We start from the raw sequence: 21,440 nt of genomic DNA on the forward strand, positions 1-21,440 counted from the left end.
TGAACTTAATGCACATGTAAAAAATTCTGTTCACCAGGGCATTCCAAAGGAAGACAAGGTCTAACGGTCACAAACTCCTGAAAGACCATTTTAGACTGGGCATAAGGAAAAACTTCTTTGCTGTCTGAGCCTCTGGAAGCACCTACCCTGAATACTTTTAATAAATGCTTGGGTGCTTATCTTGCTGGGGTAATGTGTCCCCAGCTGACTTCCTGCCCCTTGGGCAGGGGGGCTGGACCCGATGATCTTGCGAGGTTCCTTCTAGCCCTAATGTTTGTGAAATCTGTGAAATTAGCCCAATGCTCATTAAGGTGATTTAGGTGTATGTTTACACATGCATGTGCTAAGGTGCATTAATGTGGGTATGTGGACCGACTTGGGACTAAAGTTAGTTCCAAGTCAATGGACACACACCGCGTTAGTGCACATTAGTGTGTGTACATGTTCAGTAACACAACTTAGCTATTTGCACGTAAATTTGATACCTGCTTTATGCTTGAATAGCCTAAAATCACCTTTTTAATGGTGTGCACATGTAGACGCATGCCCTTAATGTGCCTTACATTGGGATGATGTACATGAAATGTGCACATGTAGACACCCCCACTGAGAAGTACTGCAGAAAAGGATGTAGGGCACATAGTAGATTGTAAACTGAATATGAACCAACAGTGTTCTTTTTGAAACACCCCCCCCCCCAACATTCTAGGTTATTTTAGTAAGAACATCACTTGAAAGTTAAAGGAAGTCATTCTTCCCCTCTATTCTGCTTTGATGAGGCGGAGTACCGTGTCTGGTTTTGTGCATCACTCTTCAAGAAAGACATGGAGGAATTAGGAGTCCAGTAGAGAGTAACAAAAATTATTAGTAGTTTAGGAAGCATGATTTTTGAGGAAAGGCTGAAAGAACTAGGATTAGTTTGGACAAGGCAAGACTGAAGGGGGATTTGATAATATTTTTTAAACACCTGAAGGATTGGTTATACAGAGAATGGAGGTAGACCATTCTCTGTAGCTACAGAGGACAAGACAAAGAGCTGTGATCTTAAATTGCAGTAAAAGAAATTTAGATTGGTTATTAGTAGGGGTGCACCGATAGAGATTTTTGGGGCCAGTACTGATACCCAATATTTAAGGAGGCATATTGGCCAATACTGATCTGATTTTTTTGATCCAGTTGCTTCCAGCTTGTAAGTCCAGTAAGTCCAGTGTGGTGGAAGGATTCATTCATTGTTAAGAGAGCTTGTTTTTCTGCAGTGCCTCAACAATGGCCTGGTTCTGCACTGTGGAAGTCAGTGGGGGCTTTATTGTAAATTTCAGTGGGCGCAGGATCAAGTTCAAAATACTATTCTTGGCTAATGGGGATGGCTAAATGTAATGGTATCAGACACTATCTGTATTGATACAGATCATTTCTAATTTTCTCACTTGGAGAATTGCATTTGTTTTCTGAGCACTCCTAAAGACCTTCTGTCCAGCTGGGATCATGAGGTTTTGAGGTGTCAGTTCTGCAGTTCTTACACATTGGACCTTTATGAAGCAGCAAAACCCTTATATTTTCAGAAAGCCTAGTTATTTTTATTCATGTGGATATCCAATACTGACAATAATTTGTTTAAGTATTATAGGAGTGGAGATTTTCTGGGTCCTTGAGATAAATGACCTGTAGCTCTTTCACCCTCAGTCCGGTTTCCCCCAGGATATCTTAGAATTGTTTTTGTTGGTGTTATTTGTTAAATTGTTAACAGTTAAGGGACTTGATATGTAGTTGTTTTGAAGATTATAATTTTGTTGCAGGATCTTCCTTTCTCAAATCAGTGTTCTTGGGGAGAATGTTTTGGGAAATTCTTTATTCCTATATCTGAAGTGACATCCTGCCTCCTTTGTCCATAGGGTAGCACAAAAAACCTGCAACAAAAACAAATTCCTTGTCACACAATGAAATGAGATCTTCCCAATTTTCAAGCTGTAGACTTGTATTAAAATAAATTACAATGGCTGATGTAATTGTCTTAAAGGTAATTGTTCTGTCTTTGATTTTTATGGTAGGGTTTTATTATTTATTTATTTTTAGTGTTTGATTCAATTTGTCCTTCGAAAAGTTTTGTCCATGTTCCAGCATAAAAAAATCTTTGCCAGCAGCAACTGTATGACTGAGACAGAACTTATACTATAATAATAATAATAATATATAATTCTGAAATCAGTTAAAATGTTCATTAAGGCTAAGTGCAGACAGTTAAAAAGCCCAAAGCTTGATTCAGTCTGCAGGTTAGTTTAAGCTGTAAAAATGGAATAAATATGCAAATGAACTGACATTTGCTTGTGATTTGGGAAATGCAGCCACATGTCTGCAGTGGCTCAGGCCAGAAGCTGGGGGGTGCTAGAGCATGGCTGTCTGGCACCTGTCCAGTATGGGCTGTGTATTCACTGCTTCTTCCTGCTGCCTCTGAGGTCTCTGGAATCTGCAGTCCAGATTCACAGGAGCAGGACTTTGCAGGGTTGCTCATCACTTTCTCTTCCTGCTTCCAGGTGCCTCTGGGATTTGTAGTCCACATTTGCAGCCAGCAGTAAGGTTTTAGCAGGTCAGGGCAGCTCTGTACTTGGGGGGGGGGGGAAGGAAGTTTAACCCCTGGCCCTGGCCCCAGACCCTAGCAGGGGTTTTCCAGGGCTGGGGGGGGAGGAGGGAGCCAGCCAGTGAGCCAGCCCTCACTGCTTCAGCTAGGAAACAGGTGCAGGGACAGCCCTGCTCTCTGAAGTAGACAACCCATCCCAGTCCAGGGCTGCAAAGCATGCTGGGGGACTCTGATTTAACTTGAACCAGGAAGGGGTCTGGGCCAGAAGTTTCATAAACTGGTTTGACTTAGTTAAGTCTGATGCTATATTTAACCAGGTTTATCTTAAGCGAGTTTCAGCCATTTTGAAGCTGGCTTATATGCACTGGATTTCTGTTGTTACAGGTTTAAACCAGTTTCTGATCACTTAAACTGGTTTGTGTGTAACTTCTGTCCCTAGCCTAAGAGTTGATTAGAGTGAGTGTCAGTCAACTTATACTTTCTAGATATGTTCATCCAAAATAATGCTTGAATAATCTTCTGCTACTTTCATGTGATGCTGGGTGCCCACTCTCCTTCCACAAACAATTTTTGTTTCCTAAGTTAATTGTGAACATCCCCTCTCCTGTTACTACAGTGGTAAAACAGTAGGTATACTAACAGGGATGTAGTCTAAAATATTTGTTAAATGTGTAATTGACTTACTACTTATGGTGTGTTTAATATTTAATTGTAATTTTAGAGACAACTATTGTCAAAGTGTAGTCTTAATTTCCCATATTCCATACATTCGATACATGTACAAATATATTTTCAATGTGTACATTGTGATACAATCAGTGTATTTTGAAAGATGTTGCAATGTGAGATAAAAGCATAGAAACCATATGCATTTTTTCTAAAAAACAGAAATTTTTGAGCTCATCAACATCCTTCATTATTTAAGTAGCAGGATTATCCTTCATTACTGGTAATTCCACTACAGAATTATTGCAAATACTCAAAGTATCATCTTGGGGTAGGAATAATGATGTTGAGTGCAATGATTATATTCACCTGTCTGTAAAGTTGTCTGTCTTGATCTTCCAAAGACTACTCATGTCATAAAATGACATGAGAGTACCTATAAAATGCACTGTCAATCTAGTGTATGTGAAAGGTATCTCCAAAATAGCTTACTCTTGCCTTACTCATCAGCAAGAGTTTGAAATTTTTCAAACTGCGCTTTTGATTGAAATTGTAAAATCAGAAATGTCTTTTGAAATAAATGCAGTAAATAATTCAAGCTTTTAAATATAGGCATATCTTTTTGACATGCAGAATAGCATTACAGAGATCTGTTAAGAATGAAGGACTTTGGATAAAAACCTAGTAAGAGGAAGTAAAAGTGTGTCAGCCTTAGTTCTCAGGGAGAACTTAGTATAATCAGTTATCTGAAATAATGTGAAAAGTATGGGGAATTTTTATGCAGAAAAAATGAGAAGTCCTAGTACAATAGAAGGCAAGGTAGATTTGCATCTTAGCCCTTACCTGAATGTGCAGGTAAAGGCATGATTGGATCTAATGTGTGATCCACACAGTCACACCTCCTGCCATGCCATACATACATGGCAGGAAGCGCGATCGCGGGATTGTGCATTAGGTCCAATCGCGCCTTATGGCCAGTATAGGGGGGACCCAATCCTGGGCTCTCCTTGCAGCAGCAAGAAGCAGGCCCCCATGGCTGGGAGCCCCCTTTGCCTCCTTTGAAGGGGCTTCCAGCCATAGGGACCACATGCAGACCAGACTGAGATTCCCTGCATCTGACAGCGTTTTGAGACCTGACTGCACCTCACATGCAGCAGGGGCCCAGAGACCCTGGAGCTGACAGGACTCTTTCTAATCTGTCCATGTCTGTTTTAAAGTTTGCTATTTTTAAGTCAAGTGTCTTTGTTCTGCTGCTATCCTTTTTTCCTTCCCTTAGGATCTTGAACTCATATCATTTCATGGTCATTGTCACCCAAGTCATCTTCCACCTTCATATTCTCAGCCAGTTCCACCCTGCATTTGGGATAAGATAATTGCATGCACAAGTACAGATTGAGGATTGATTGACTAGGGTGTGGTATTACAGAGAAGAATCTGGGGGTTACAGTGGATCATAACCTGAATATGAGCCCACAATGTGCTCTTGTTGCAAACCCTCCCCCCCCTTCCCCCCCCCCCCCCCCAAAAAAAAACAAAAACAAACCAACAGCATCTTGGATTGCATTAACAGGAGTGTCAGTTGCAAGTCAAGGGAAGCGATTCTTCTGCTGTGCTTAGCACTGGTAAGGCCTTAGCTAGAGTATTCTGTTCAGTTTTGGGTCCTCCACTTTAAGACAGATGTGAACAGAGTCTAGTTCAGAGCAACAAAAATGATTCAAGGCCTTGAAAATGCCTTGAAGAAAGGCTGAAAGAACAAGGATTGAATGTTTATTCTGAAAAGTATAGGGGAGGGGGTTGGGATTTGCTAACCATCTTCAAATGCCTGAAGGGTGATTATAAATAGGATGGGGATAATCTATTCCCTGTGGTCATAGGGGACAAGGGTAGGAGCAATGGCTTCAAACTGTAGAGAAAGTTTTATGCTAGAGATTAGGATGAACATCCTTGCTATGAGCATTGGAACAGGCCACCTAGAGAGTTTTCTCGAATATCCACTCTGGGAAAGTTTTAAGAGCAGGTTAGCACAGGGCTGGATTAGGTGAAATCATAAGGTTCCTTTCACTCCTGTTTTTCTATAATGCTATGATGACTAGTGTGGGGCAACAAGTTTACAAGAAGTGTAAACTTGGACAAATGACTAGGGAGGAGTATAAGCATCTTGCTTGGGCATGCAGGCATGAAATCCAGAAGGCCAAAGAACAATTGGAGTTGCACTTAGCAAGGGTAGGATAACAAGAAGAGTTTCTAGAAGTATGTCAGCAACAAGAGAAAGATCAGGGAAAGAGTTGGTCCTTTACTAAATGGGGGAGGCAGCCTAATGACAGATGATGCAGAAAAGGCTGAAGTGCTCAATGCCTTTTTTTACTTTAGTCTTCACAGGCAAGGTCAGCTCCTAGACTACAGCACCTCGCAGCACAGTCTGGGGAGATGGAGACCAACCAACATTGGGAAAAAAACATGTTAGAGACTATTTAGAAAAGTTGGATGTGTACACGTCCATGGGGCCAGATGCGATGCACCCAGTGGTGCTGAGGGAATTGGTCAGCATGATTTCAGCGCCATTGGCCATTATCTTTGAAAACTCATGGTGATTGGGAGAGGTCCCAGATTATTGGAAAAGGGTACATGTTTAAGAAAGGTAAGAAGGAGGATCTGGGGAACTGCAGACTGGTCAGCCTCACCTCAGTCCCTGGAAAGATCATGGATTCCTCAAGGAATCTATTTCTAAGCACTTGGAAAAAAAGGTGATTAGGAACAGTCAGCATGAATGCACCAAGGGCAAGTCATACCTGACCAACCTTCTATGGCTGTGGAGAGAGCAGTGGATGTGATATATCTTTACTGTAGCAAGGCTTTTATATAGTTTACCACTGCATTCTCCCAAGCAAACTAAGAAAATATGGGTTGGATGAATGGATTTTAAGGTGGATAGAAAACTGGCTCAATGACATTTGAGGAGAGGCTGAGGGAACTGGAAAAGAGAAGACTGAATGGGGACTTAATAGCAGCCTTCAGCTACCTGAAGGGTAGTTGCAAAAAGGATAGAGCTAGACCAGGGGCAGGCAATTATTTTGGGGAAAGGGCCACTTACTGAGTTTTGGCAAGCCATCGGGAGCCACATGACAGGCAGCCCAGGGCAGATAAATATTCATTTTCTAAATTTTTTAGGGGCCCTGTGGGCTGGATAGAATGGCCTGGTGGGCCACACCCAGCCCCTGGGTCACATTTTGCCCACCCCTGAGCAAATCAGTGATGGCAAATGATGGTACAAGGAACAATGGTCTCAAGTTATAGCAAAAGAAGTTTAGCTTAGATATTAGGAAAAACTTTCTTAGTAGGAGGGTAGTAAAGCATTGGAACAGGTTACCCAGAGAGGTTGCGGAATCTCTCCATTCTTGGATGTTTTTAAGCCCCAGCTAAACAGAGCCTTGGATGAGATGATATGATTGGGGATGTTCCTGCTTTGAGGGTTAAACTAGATGACCTCCTGAGGTCCCTTCCAATCCTAATTTTCTGTGATTCTATGAACAGCATGAGCATCAGCTTGACCTGCCTATCATTTTAATGGTTCACAATAATTGCTGCATTATACAGCAGTTTCAAATTGTTGCATGATCACATTGCATCAGCTTCTTATTTGAATATAATTGTTTTGATCAACATCATTCTTAAACTTATTATTTCTTGTGGGCAGTAGTTAGGTATCTTGATTACAAATGCACTGCTGATGGTTAGGAAAGAGAGTAGAGGTTTAACATCTGGCATAGCTCGTTTTTGTTACTTTCACAGTGTTACAAACTTGCCAGTTGACCCATGTAACCAACTTTGCTTTATGTAGGCACTTCTGAGGCACATTCTTGCCATTGCTTCTATAAAATCTTGCTCCAATAGCATAGCTAATGCAAAAATAAGGCCACTTCTAGCCCTTTCTCAGAGGTCTTTTTGAACTAACTGTAACATACGAAGCCATGTTTAGCAACTGTGGAAGCAGTCAAACTTTTGTGTTGTGTTGTTTTGATGAATAACTACTAATAATAACTTTTTGAACAAAGTTTTGCATTTTGTGCTTCCATGCAGTGTTCCTCAGTAGTTAAACAATTATGTATGTGCAAGAAGTCAATTTATAAGCTTTTACACCTTCTCTCAAGATGACTCCCTGTATTAGAAACTTACATATATGTGGAAATTTAATCTTTGTCACAAAACCCAGTGATGTTTAGCTTTCCATAAATTTTGGCTTGTATGTGTTGTGTCTGCTTTTTCACCTATTTTAGCATTCTCCTCCAATCCCCATGGTTTTTATGCTTATTTTTTTCCAGGTCCTTCATTATTACCATCTGCTGATGCCCCCCAACAAACAGCATGGTGGTTTAATGTGTTCCAGATGTTTTTAGGTATTTTTTTTAATTAACAAAGACCGTTTTCATATGGATTTCCTACAGTTGTGTTTGAAATGCTGTGTAACTCAAGGGTTGATCTGCAAATTAGGAGCCAAATTTCCTTCCGTCACTCTCATGAAAAAGTAACTTACTGTACAGCTAGTCCCAGTGGAGTCACTGGGACTTCTCAGGGAGTAAGGCAATAGTAAATGTAAAGATATCACGCTCGGGCTCTTTTAAGGCTGTAACAATATACTGGGAGAGAGGCCATCTCCCTTTCATATTTTGCATCATCAACAAGTAGGGAAGCTTTACTTTGTTATAAAGCCTACTCTTGCTTCTTTGGCAAATTAAACTATTACTGGTGTTTTAATAAAATTAAAGTTTGTTACTCCATATGCATTAACAGTCTGCTTGCAGTTTTATTCTCTGCTGCCAGGCCTGTTTATACACCCCACGTTAAATAAACTGTCATTGGTTAAAAAGCAGAACGAATCCTGGTAGTAGGGACCTGAAGTTAGGTCTCTCATACCACTTCACTGGGCTGTATAGAGTCAGGCTCCCTCATCCTTCTTCGGCTCCTTGAATCTTGCTTCATGGTTGACTACCAGGTCAGCTTCAACTGGAGATGTAGAAGGGGCTCCCATACAGCTAGCCCACAACCTGGTGGTTAGAGCATGGTTCATGAAGTGACAGCTGTGAATTTTAGTCCCTGCAGGGTGAGGAGGTTATATAGCTCAGGAATCTTTCCTGGGCCAGTGCTCTAAGCAGTAAACATTTGGGTGGAAACTGCCACAATACCAACTCCTCCTTTGGTTTTGCTTTGTAATGAACTAGTTACTTAAGAGTGGGAGGGCTGGAGCAAACAGCCAATCAGCCTAGGGCAGAGAAAGTCGAGTCAAAACTGTAGAAAGTTCTCTGAATGTATCTGAAGGTCTTTGCTTTAAAAAAATAAAGTAAAGAAGAAGGTATGTTGCAGTTCTTCCCCAAGGCCACATGGAGTGATCAGGAAAGAAGAAAGGCACACTACCGCTTGTGTCTTAGTGCCCACTTTTTGTATGCCTGAGGGGTGTCTTCTGCACAATCCTGGGTCCACATGATTTGTAGGACTTATAATTCATGTGTAGATAGACAGAAACAGTAGTTTATCATCGGTGTGTGGACTCTTCCTGTTCAAACTATTAAAGCTTGAGCCTGGATAAAACATTAACATAATCAACTGTCAGAGTAGGTTGATTTAAATCAGGTATTTAAATCCTGATTTGAATAATTAATTGGAAAACATTGGTTTTTAATTGTTGATTTTAATCAACTTTTCTAATTGTATTTAAGTTATTTTCTAAAGATCTGCATTCTTATTTATTAGGATTAAAACATATAGATTTACAACCAAATAGAGCCTTCTTGTTAGACTTGATACCTTTTTATTCTGTGGGTACACTGTACCTGTATACATTTATTTAAGCAATTATATTTCTTAATTTTAGATTCTTAACTACTTTAATATATTACAAAGTTGTGAATTTATTTGCTTGATCTGTTTACTAGAATTAACCCTTGCTCATGATTTTTATAACAAGCAGCTGTTTAAGGATGGGAACTGGAATTTAAACATGCAAAACAGCATAATTTATCAAAAAAAAAAGAGATTATATTTTGTTTGGGTATGTAAACTTTTATTAAAAAAAATCACTTTTACAACCAAATGATTTATAGAAGAGAGGATTAGGAATCATTAAATTAAATTGGCTATTTCAGGGTAGCCTTGGAAAATTTTCAGATATGTTTAAGTCAAAGTAATGGAAATGTAAGTTCCTTCTCACCTAAATCTCTTGACAGTGACAGTCTCCTGTGTTACTTAAGGTGTCCTTCAGACTGAAGTAATAGATCTTGTCCTCTCCCTCTTCATTTCATTCATAGACAGAAAGAGCGTGTCAGTTTTTTCTGCTTTTTTAAATCCTAGTCTGTTTTTCACTTTTGCCAGTCAGTCTCTTGCACAACCTTTGGGTTCTTCACAGCTTCAGGCCTTGACAGAATATGATATATTGTACCATATTTAAAAATCCCAGAAGTTAAATATTCTCCCCTTGATTCTTTCTTTATTCATTTTTTATTCTTTCTTTATTCATTTTATCAGTTCTATCAACCATTTACCATTCTGTCAACCATTTACTTCTCTTAGCAAATCTGACCACTTTGTTCTCAGAATTGCTGTTAATTCTATTTAAAAAATGCATAGGAAATTCCTTTTAACTTCAAGAATTCACTTACCATTAAAAAAAGAGAAAATTATAATACAAGGATGAAAATTATTTTTAATTCTTTCAGTTTGTTGCGCTCCTTTAAAACAAATTTAAATTTTTACTGTAGCTTACTGAAGTACTAAACAGATTGCGGATTCAGTAGAAGGCAAACATTTTATCAGTAAATTGTACTGTTATACTTGGACCATTTTGTACTGTGCATAAATATAGTTTGATTTATCGTGTACATATTTATAACTGAATCAGTGAAATCATGTAGAATTTAGAGCAGTGATTCTCATCCAGGGTGCCACCGCACCCTGCTCTTCCATGAGATCCTTGTAAGGGTACTGCAGAGTACTGTACAATATTAGCACCATTATGTGTGCAAACACTTCTGCATGATTCACAAAGTAAACCCAAAGATTTCAAATAGGAATCCTTAGTATCAAAAACTTTGGGTCTGTTGTTCTCTTTCTATTGCAACAAAAGAATTTATAAGTTTTCTGTGGGCAAAGAGTGAGTAGAAGCTAACACCTGGTATTTTTTGAGGGGTGCCTTGAGTCTAAAAATTTGGCAACCACTGTAGTCTTATTTAAATAGTCTTGACTTGAGCCTTTTATTAACTTTCCACTTTCATTTTCTATAGAAAATTGATATTGTTGCTCATGAACAGAAGTTAATTCATATAAATGTTATTGTATTTTTTTCAGGTATTTATAGCAGCAATGATGTAGCAGTATCATTTCCAAATGCAGTATCTGGCTCAGGATCTAGCACTCCAGTTTCCAGTTCTCATTTACCTCAGCAGGCTTCCAGTCACTTGCAGCAAGTGGGAGCTTTATCACCTTCAGCCACACCTTCTGTAACTACTGTTGTTGCTGCAACTCAGGTAAAGCATTGCAAGATGAATAACAATATTCTTTTTAACCTTTTATTTTCAGAGAGATGGGGAATAATAGAAATGGTTGCTCCAAAACAAGGTATTCCTATTTCAGGAAATGTCTCACCAACATGGTAGACGGAAGTAATGCCATCTCCTTGCCCTTACTGAGTAGTCCTCTCTGTACATCCAGTGATCTTGTTGGCCCTCTTAACCACAACATAGTCTTGGCAACATTGTTCATCAATCCTGATGCATAATCCTTTCATAGTTACTATTGTCTATAGAATTGTGACTTAAATTGTTTGTATGAACCTTCATTTGATGATATGATAATCTATGATTTTTTTAATGATTCAGGTATTCTAGTGTTCCCAGATCAGCCAGTATAAATGTGTTTACCATAACTTTTATCATTTCCAGAATGTTTACCAGCACCAATCTTAGATGTTATCGAGATTATCTTTTCATTGTTCCTGTACCCAGGCAGGGTTGCTTGGGTCTAGACACAAAGTCTATTAGCACTATATAACTTGTGCTGGTTTTATACACTGATGAAAATTACATTGGTATCTGGAAAAGACAGAGGACCAGTTCTCCTGGCATAGTTGCTGCCGTAGCTACTATTACTCTACTTTGTTGCTGGATGGCAGGTAAGTAGCCTGTTAGCCTTGAGTAAAAAGCTGTTATTCTCTAGCATAATTCTCAGAAATGGTTGAACCTTTTTTGGTTGAAGTTAGATACCTAAATGGAAAATTCCAGCCTATGTTGTTAGCCTGGCAAAGCTATAAGAAATTGAAAACAGTATCTCATAATGGGAAGTGTTAGACCAAGACTGCTATCTCTGTGCATAATGTGTATTAAGAGCAATAGTTTCCCAAAGCTAAAACAATTTTGAGCAGAACTGAGTGAGGGGAAATAATTAAATATAGTTTCATAGTTTCTAGGGTCGGAAGGGACCTGAGTAGATCATCTAGTCTGACCCCCACCATGGCAGGAAATAATACTGGCGTCAAATGACCCCAGCAAGATGTTCATCCAACCTCCTCTTAAAAACCCCAGGCTAGGAGCCAGGACTACCTCTCTTGGAAGTTGGATCCAGATCCTAGCTGCCCTGACCGTGAAGTAGTGCTTCCTGATATCCAGCCTGAACCTGCCCTCTGCCAGCTTGTGACCGTTATTCCTGGTCACTCCTGGCAGTGCACGGGGGAACAGTGACTCCCCCAGTGCCCGCTGATCCCCCCTGCCTAGTTTATAACAGGCCACAAGATCCCCCCTCAGCCTTCTCTTTTGGAGTCTGAACAGGTTCAGGTCCCGTAGCCTCTCCTCATAGGGCCTGCCCTGCTGTCCCTTGATCATGCGAGTGGCCCTCCTCTGAACCCTCTCCATGCTGTCCACATCCCTCTTGAAGTGCGGCGCCCAGAACTGGGTGCAGTACTCCAGTTGCGGCCTGACCAGTGCTGCATAGTGGGGGAGGATCACCTCTTTGGACCTGCTTGAGATGCATCTGTGGATGCATGACAGGGTACAGTTGGCCTTCCTGACTGCATCCCCACACTGCCGGCCCATGTTCATCTTGGAGTCAATTATGACTCCTAGATTCTTTTCCGCCTCTGTGCTGACAAGAGGGGAGTTCCCCAACCTGTAGGTATGGTGCTGGTTGTTCCTGCCCAGGTGCATCATTTTGCACTTGTCTGTGTTGAATCCCATCCTATTCACATCTGCCCACCCTTGTATCCTGTCTAGGTCTGATTGAAGCCTGATGCTTTCTTCTAGTGTGCCCACATCCCCACACATCTTAGTGTCATCAGCAAATTTGAACAGGGTGCTTTTTACCCCCTCATCCAAATCACTGATGAAGATGTTGAACAGTGCAGGCCCGAGGACCGAGCCCTGCGAAACCCCACTGCCCATGTCCTTCCAGGTTGAGAAGGACCCATCCACTACCACCCTCTGGGTGCGGCCCACCAGCCAGTTGGTGACCCAATTGACTGTGTGGGCGTCGACACCACAGTCCCCCAGTTTCTTAATGAGAATGGGGTGAGAGACAGTGTCGAATGCCTTCCGAAAGTCCAGGAAGACTATGTCCACTGCTACCCCTGCATCTAATGATCTGATAATTTGATCATAGGAGGCCACCAGGTTGGTCTGACAGGACCTGCCACTGATGAACCTGTGTTGGTTGCCCCTAAGCATGCAGTCCCCAGCTGGCCCCTCATGGATGTGTGCCAGCATAATTTTCTCAAACAGCTTGCCTAGGTTCGAGGTAAGACTGACTGGCCTATAGTTTCCTGGGTCCTCCTTCCTCCCCTTTTTGAAGATGGGAACCATGTTGGCCCTCTTCCAGTCCTCTGGGACCACACCAGAGCACCACGAGTGCTCGTAGAGCCATGCCAGGGGTCCTGCAATGACCTCGGCCAATTCCTTAAGGACTCTAGGATGGAGATCGTCCGGGCCGGCTGACTTAAACATGTCCAGCCCCTCCAGAAGCCCCCTAACTAGTTCCACGCTAACTTTTGGCCCAGGTGTGCCTCCCCTGGGGCCCGAGGGGAGCCCAGCAGGGAGGTGGCTGTTCTGTGCCCTACTTAGGAAGACAGAGGCAAAGAAATCATTAAACATGTTAGCTTTGTCATCTGGTGTGATGACCAAATTTCCCAACACGTCCTGCAAGGGCCCCGCGTTACCTGGGATCTTCTTTTTGCCCCCTATGTATTTAAAAAAGGACTTCTTATTGTCCTTAATCTGAGAAGCCAGTCCTAATTCCATCTTTGCCTTGGCTTTCCTAACTGCCCCCCTACAACCCCAAGCGACTGCTGAATAGTCGTCCCTGGTGATGACCCCTTCCTTCCATTGGGTATACGCCTCCTTTTTAGCAAGGAGACATTCCCGGATGCCTTTGGTGAGCCATGGAGGCTTGTGTGCCGTCCTGCTCCCCTTGATCCTTGCTGGGATTACCTTCCTTTGGGCTTGGAGGATCGCCCCCTTAATGAGCAGCCACTCTCCTTGGACATCTGGCTCCCCTCCCCTCTGGGACCTCAGCGCATCCCCAACTATCCTCCTTAGCTTGCTGAAGTTTGCCCTTCTAAAGTCTAAGGCTGCTGCCCTACTGCATGCCCTTGCCACCCTGCACTGGATGGTGAATTCCAGCACGCGATGATCGCTGTCGCCCAGGTGGTCGAGCACCTGCAGCCCCCTCACCAGGTCATCACCCGTGGCCAGCACCAGGTCCAACAAGGCATCCCCCCTGGTGGGGCTGTACACCTCCTGGGTTAGATGGAGGTCCTGCACTCTGGCTAAGAACCTATGTGAGCGGTCAGACCTAGCTGACTGCTCCTCCCAGCAGATATCCAGGAAGTTCAGGTCCCCCATGACTACATATAAATGATAGCTGGAAGTTGTTTAAATCTATTTCATGAGAGGCCCAAAATATAACAGCCAGCATGACAGAATTTATTAAAACAGACATCCTGTTTAAGCAAGAAGTGAGTTAAAGGATAAGTAAAATAAATAAATAAGCATACTAACAAATGAAGAAAAAGGGGAGATATTGACAACAATAGTTATAAGTTAGAAGTTATACAACAAGGATACTCAAGAAGGGAAAATGTAGGTTTCATTGGGGGTGAGGAAAAGGGAAGGAAATTTATGGCCTTTAGGATTAAAAACCATAGAAAATAATTTTTTTGCATGTCTTTCCTTCACATAGCACTCTGAGAACAGTGAGTAAATGTTCACTATGTCAATACTGAACGGTGTTTAAAAAAGAAAGAGTACACAAGAGTGCTACTATAGTTTTTTACTTTAACCACTAATTCATATCTCTTTCAAACCCAAAAACTGAATTTGGGAATCCTTATTAGAATAATCTGTGGATGTCTGTGTCTTTCCTTAGATCAGGGCCATTGGACTTGCAGCCCCTAAAGGGCTAACTAACACCTGGCCTGCAGACTTCTGTCTGGCTGCCACTCTTCCTACCACTCTCACAGCAGCTCCTGGGATCTTTGAGCTCTCCTCCGCTTCCTGCCCCTGCCCCTGCCCCTAGGTATAGCACATTGGGTCCCAGAGAGTCTGTGGCTGCAGGGGCAACCCCCAAGGTGGTCAGCCCTACCTTAGAATATCAATCTTTTCAGTGGTGGAAGGGTTTATATGCCTCATTGACCCAAAAAACTGTGTTGGTGAGAGCTTAATCTCCTTTTAGTGCCCTCCAGGCAGGTCAGATTTGGAGAAGAGCTGACCAGATAGCTGCATCTGGTGAGTCACCCTTTTTGCGGCTGAAAATATTAAAAATTGTGAAGTCTTTTTGTAATCTCATGGAATGTCTGCACATTGTTAAAGAGAACTGAAGCTAACTGTTGCTTGTTTCTAAAGAATCAGATCACTGTAATGTTATTGTTGCTTTGAGTGAGACCAGCCTGGCAAACCAAAAGCAGTTGTGGAAGAGGAATTGTGCCTTTGTAGAGCCAAATTCACTATTCAGTCTGACCTTTTCAGAAGGCATCAGTGATCGTTGCCATGCATATGTTTCACTCTGATCTAAGGGTGGCATGCTACATTGATAAGTATATGTGTATCCATGCTGTTTATTGTAGATTAATTCTGTGGGATTTTGACAAGATTACCTCTGCAACTCCCAAATTAGCCAGAATCATTTTCCTGGGAGACTTCAGTGTGCATATCAGGAAAGATTTTTCAACCTGGTATCACTTTTTTGGGCATTACAACACTACAAAGGCCAGTGCCAGTGGCTATGGGTTTCTGTAGTTGTGTACTCGGCATGATTTGGTAATTCCATGTGCATGTTTTTTGGCAAGCAGGTAAGAAGAATGCATCATGAATGCATTTGCCATCCCATCAGTAATGCCTGATTGGCTACATCAGGGATCACAAGCCACTGGATCCGGCGCATGGAGGTGGGGGACTTTGGCATCACCAGGGCCTGGTACCTAAGAGCTGTGCTTATACCACAGCTGGGCAGAGAGGGGGAGGAGTGCGGCTGGGAGAATTGTAGCAAGGGAAAGTGGAAGCGGCCAGATGGGAGCACCAGCTGGCCTTAGTCCTAAACCAGGTTGTTCCAGTTCCAAAAAGTTGCTGACCAATGAACTTTGTCTTTGTTTAACAGAAAAACTTTAATGTCATGATTTATATCATACAAGAAGTTGACTGCCACCCAGGCCACTGAGTAATTCACTCAAAGCTAGGAAATGGAAACAAAAGTCCTGAATTGGCTTCACTCTGCCCGTACTGCCTCGTCTGACTCCTCCCGAGCAGCAGCTGGATGTGGGGGATGGGCTGGGCAGGGATTGGGCAGGGTCAGTATCCTAGATTTCCTTAAAAATGATGTGGTCACCCTATTGAAAGCTAACTTTGAAAATTTAGCCTAAGTATTTCAGTGTCACAGCCATGAATATTGATCAGCTGAATTGCATACAGGTTTGTACAGAGTTATATGGAAAGCTGACATCTGCTTTCTCTGGTAAGGACATATATGGTAGGATGTAGGGTAACATTAGGAAATTGTTTCCCACGTACTGAAATCAACCACAGCTATGGCAGGTCTGGAGGACATGTTACAGTTTTGCTTTTCATGTGTTCAGGCAAGAATTTTGGAGATAAGAGGGAACTTGACAACCCCTGATGGATTAAGGCTCAGGGATTAAGTAGCCAATCCAAAGGTTCGGCAGTGATCTAGTTGTTACAGCTTTGTTGGGTTGGCCATGTTGCTTACATGACCAGTGTGTAACCATCTAAGTAGCTCCTGTTTGTAGCACAGCAAAAATGAAGCCATCCAAAAATGTGTGCTGTACAATTACTGAAGTCCCGTTTTGTTCCAAGCCAGATACGAAGTGATTACTGGGAATCTTTGGCTTCAGGGCAGATAGTGAGGGTGTCTGTGTGAAATGAGGTATTGACCTCTTCAAGCCATGACACATTGCCAGTTTGCAAGAAAGCACACTAGGTTTAAGGAACTAGGAGAAGTCTCAGACCATACATGTACCACAGGAATATGAGTGTCATTGCAGGGAAAGTGGCTGAATCATTTTTTTTGCAAAATTGACTTAATGAGTTATATGCACAATCCTCATATGCACTAGAAAATCTCTTATTTTTTTAAGAATCTGGAAAGTCCATGTAAAAAGCTAATTTAGAACATCATCAAGAATGCAGAATTAAGTGCTCACAAGTTGGAAAATGCCAAATTTAAGTTAGAGTTTGCAGCTTTAATTTTGTGCCCTTTGGAATATTTAACTGCATGATCACGTACTAATTTTTTTGTAGAACCCCTGCCTGATTCAGTGCACAACATGTACACTGGATAAGGTAGGGACTTTGTAATAAATAAGGCTATTTGTCTGTGGATTCTTGTACTCTTACCTTTTTTCTATGCTTGTTGCTATCCAGTGTCTTCCATGGGATTGGCCTCTGTGCCTCCTAACAGTTCAATGAGTCTTTATTGTCCCGACAAGTTATTCAGCTGCTGACAAAACATAAGAAAAAGACACACATATCTGAGAGGTCAATGTCAGAGGTGGGTTTGTACCACCTAAGATTCGTGTATATGCTGTGTTTTACGGGTTAATCCCCTGGGTCTATTTGTCACTGCTGTCTAGTTTTCATCTGATTGCAAGTTACTATATAGTACATGTCATACTGCTATCTTTCCTTTTTTCCATTATAATGCACAGTTTTTTCCTTATAACTTTTTGGTGAGAATTTTTCTTATGATTATTGTTAATTTTTAGGAAATTAGCTGACAGTGATTTGCATTTGGACATTGGTGTTAAAAGGATTTACCTATGTTAATTGACCGAATATTTGTTCCTCATCTGAGTTTAGATGATTCTTTATACTTGGTAGTTTATATCTGATGTTTATGATCATCCATTTTAGATTTGCAGAGATTCTAGTTTTGTTTTATTCAGGTCAGTGTACCTGGTTGTTAAAATAAGGTTTCAGATTTAATTCCATTATAACAATTTAATTACAATATGATAAGATATTATAATAGCATAATCATTCCATCGTAATGTTATAACACAAAATAAATGATGTATTGTGTATAATAAAGAATTGATAAATTATTGCATTGATGAATTGGTAAGTTTATAATGTAATTATTGTTATACGGTCAAAGAGCTTTAGTAATATTTTAGGATGTTTCATAGATTGTAAGGGGCTGGAAGGGACCTCGCAAGATCATCGGGTCCAGCCCCCCTGAACCAGGCAGGAAAGGCAACTGGGGCCAGGTGACCCCAGTGAGGTGACTGTCCAGTCTCCTCTTGAAGATTTCCAGGGTAGGTGATTGCACCACCTCTGGAGGGAGTTTATTCCACAGTCTGGACACCCTGACTGTGAAGAAGGTTTTCCTTTTACCCATATAAAAGGTAAATTGGTTAAACAGTTAAATAGTAATCATATTTATTCCGTCTAACATTTACCTCCCATCTCAGTGCTGCCCTCTACTGGGGGAGTGGCTCTGGGAGTGGCTGCCCGGGAGGCTGCATGGATCTGGCCTGCAGCACCTCCCTGCCGCACAGTAGCAAGCAGTTACCTGAGGGAACAGAGCTGGGCAAAGATGCACAATGGAGTCATCAGGGCTTAAATTGGAGCAAACACGGTGGTTAGGCTGCTATTGGGTGTCACAGGGGTGGGCTGCGTGGAGCCAGGTGCCCTCCCGTCCCCCAAAGCACCCATCTGTTGGGACAGCTGTGCCACACCCAGGCGGCACCTCTCTTCTGCCTGCCTACCCCCTGGACTCTGGCAGTTGTTGCTTGGCAAGGACCCATATAGGGGATGGATGTGCCACGCAGGATCACTCCTGAGGCATCCACCTGTAGGCTAAGTGCCTTCTATAATTGAAAGGGCCAGGGAAGCCTATGCATCATTTTTTTAAGCTGTTAAAATTGTCAAAAGTGAAATTCACTACTAACTGCACACCATTTACGCCTGCTTTAAATGCATCATTATTAATTTCTTTGTGGGGTTTTCTCAAGCTTACATGACATTAGTGCTTCAAACATTAACTTAGCATCACAATTCCTTGGGAATTAAGTTAATATTTTTTCTGTTTGCATGCAGAGAACTGAAGCACAGACTCACTAATGTCAGGAATCAGCTGATTTGAATGGCTAGTTAAGTGTGTGGCCTTTTAAAAAATAATTTAACATTTTTTACTACTTTATTTATGCAGAACTCAGCTCTTGTTAACTTCAGTTGCAGTTATGAGTTCTCAGTTCTTCTGCAAATCCAATTCTAGATATCTCAAGTAGAATAAGAAAATCACCTTATTCACCTAATGTAGCTCATTTTCTGACCTTTACAGCAAATGAAAAAAAAGTGGGAGAAATAGTATGGGATCTTGTAATTAAAGTGTGTGTCATAATGGGTATGCGTAGACATGCCAAATTAAGGTAACACCGGCAACCTTAATTATAACACCTAATTTTGCAACCATAGCACTTTCAGTGTAGTATTTGTAAGAAACTGTAGGTTTTCAGAAAGCAAATTTAAAAAAAAAAAGTAAAGTGGAGTCATATTGAGTAAAGTACAGTTCATCAGTAAGGTTAGTAGCTTTGAGTGAAGAGCCTTGATTTTAACCTTTGAGCTTTTAGGTGATAGCAATGTGGTTGTCCTCTTCTGTGGAAGTCAGCCATTAACAAGAAATGAGGCACAGTTTTTGCTTGTAGATTTTGGAAATACTTGCTGACAGTGAGTGCTGAGACTTAGAAATCCATGAGTCAGTTTCAGGTTGTGGGTGTAGTGTGCTCATTTAATACAGTGCAGACTCTTCACCACCATATGAGTATGTTCCTTGACCTGTCTGGATTGCAGGCAGGCAACTTGCTCTTACTCCTTGCTACCTTGTCACCAGCAGGAGGAGAACGAAGGGCATAGAAGAGGAAGTTGTTTGCTTTTAGTTCCTCTAAATGTTACTGCAGCAGCCCTTGGCTGTGGGAGCAGCAATAAGAGAAAGTTCTGCTTTGTTCCAGTTCAACCCTGAAGGGAATTTCTCAGCCTTTATAATCTTAAAGAGAATTTAACTGTGCAGTCTAAAATGTTTGTAGGCTCTTACCAGGACCAAACATGAGCAGATTTTCATGGGCTCAATATATCTCTGCCAGAAAGTTGTTTTACTTGCCAAATTTCAAGATTTTACTCCAAAACGTGGAGATGCTAGAATTTCTCAGCAGTTGCATACATTTTTTAATTTGGACAAAACAATGTATTTTCTCTGGACAGTTTTTGTTGTAACCGTCTAATGTTGAATATTTTAGGAAAGATAGGAGGAATGGAAAGTTGTAGTATGACCAGTTAGCTTAACGTTATTATAAGCAATTGAAAACATAGGAGCTTTTGATTAAGTATATTGGTTCTCTTTAACTATGGAGTATATTTATATCAGGGTTTCAAACATATGAACTGCTGAGTTACCAGCAGGCTACTGGAGTTTGGGGGCTTGGCTAAGTGGCATGGTCTGCTGCAGGTGGACATGGTCATTGGTGGCAGGGAGGGCAAGGGAGAGCTGTTCTAACAGTCCCAGTCACCTGTGGCTGCTTGGCCCACTGCCACTGTTGCTATTATAGCTGCTGGACCTGGGGACCAGGACAAGCCTTGCAATCTGGATCCAACCTGAGTCTAGGGTGAGTTTGTTACCCTGGTTTTATATGGTGATTGAACTAGGTTACCCGTCTTATACTCAGGATAATCATCACATGTACAAACCAAAGTTGAGAATTAAATATAGCATCCTTATAGTCATCACTATATCATCCATTACAATAGAGAGCTTCTGAGGCCTGGTAATAATGAGGGAAATTATTCTGAAGAAGGCAGCTGATATTTCTTTACCTGTTCTTCAGGGGTACGATCCTAAGTTTGGAAAATGGTATGAGTATGTACTAGGAGAGTAAGAACTAAGAACCAGTTATCTCAGGATGGGCCTCTATGCTGTTTTAGCATTGAGAACTCAGAGTGCTTGCTGACATCCTAAAGCTTGTCTCTTGACATGAAAATAAGGGTTTCAATTCCAAAATAGCTTTATTAATTCAAAATTTCTAGTGCAATTAATGCAGTTTTTCCTGGCTTGCCTTCAGACTTAATGGCTAAAATAAGATGCACACAATGTACAAAGAGCCAGGTGGCTCCCTTGTGGAGAATCTGTGCCTGTTGTGAATTAAGTGTTAATATTTTGGTTGATCTGAATGTCTAATGGTAGGTCAATACACTGCCATATGGGAGAATCAGATGTCAGGTCCTGAACTCTGTCCTCAGTTTTTTGGCCTTTAGGGGATGAGGGTACTTAACCGGAAAGGGAATGTCTCATCTCGTTCTATAGTGACCCCTTCTGGCTGATGAGGGAGTGGTATTGACTGGTTTAGACAAGCATTCAGATGTACCCGCTGCTGTCATAATAAGGGAATTTGTGCTTTCTAAGGCAGCTGAAAGTACAAAATAATGACTTCCCTCCCAAACTAACCAAAAATATTTTTATCTCATCTAATCATATATTAACTTCAAGATGCTTCCATGAGTTGATGATACCAAGAAGCTGTTATATTAATAAGGTTTTAGCTTTTTGTGTCTTATTCAAAAGCTCTTTTAATTAGTTGCTGGTTATTCCCAGACAAATTTAGGGAAAAATCTCATTTCTTCTCATTCATTACGACAGAGGATTTTGGGGTGGGTGTGAGGGAGAG

The 21,440-nt window shown here is 41.5% G+C and overlaps 1 protein-coding gene across 7 annotated transcripts in view; it reads left to right on the plus strand.

The window, feature by feature from the left end:
- Nucleotides 1-21,440, plus strand: part of MLLT10 (MLLT10 histone lysine methyltransferase DOT1L cofactor) — a 260,813-nt gene that overhangs the window by 203,244 nt on the left and 36,129 nt on the right. For all 7 annotated transcript variants that reach the window (XM_090047298.1, XM_090047304.1, XM_090047299.1 and 4 more), the window contains one exon: nucleotides 10,577-10,755. In XM_090047298.1, coding sequence (XP_089903424.1) covers nucleotides 10,577-10,755 — 179 coding nt within the window. The remainder of the gene's footprint in view (nucleotides 1-10,576; nucleotides 10,756-21,440) is intronic.

This window comes from Crocodylus siamensis, chromosome 5, assembly GCF_052110815.1.
Source record: "Crocodylus siamensis isolate JL-2025a chromosome 5, ASM5211081v1, whole genome shotgun sequence".
Taxonomy (NCBI): domain Eukaryota; kingdom Metazoa; phylum Chordata; order Crocodylia; family Crocodylidae; genus Crocodylus; species Crocodylus siamensis.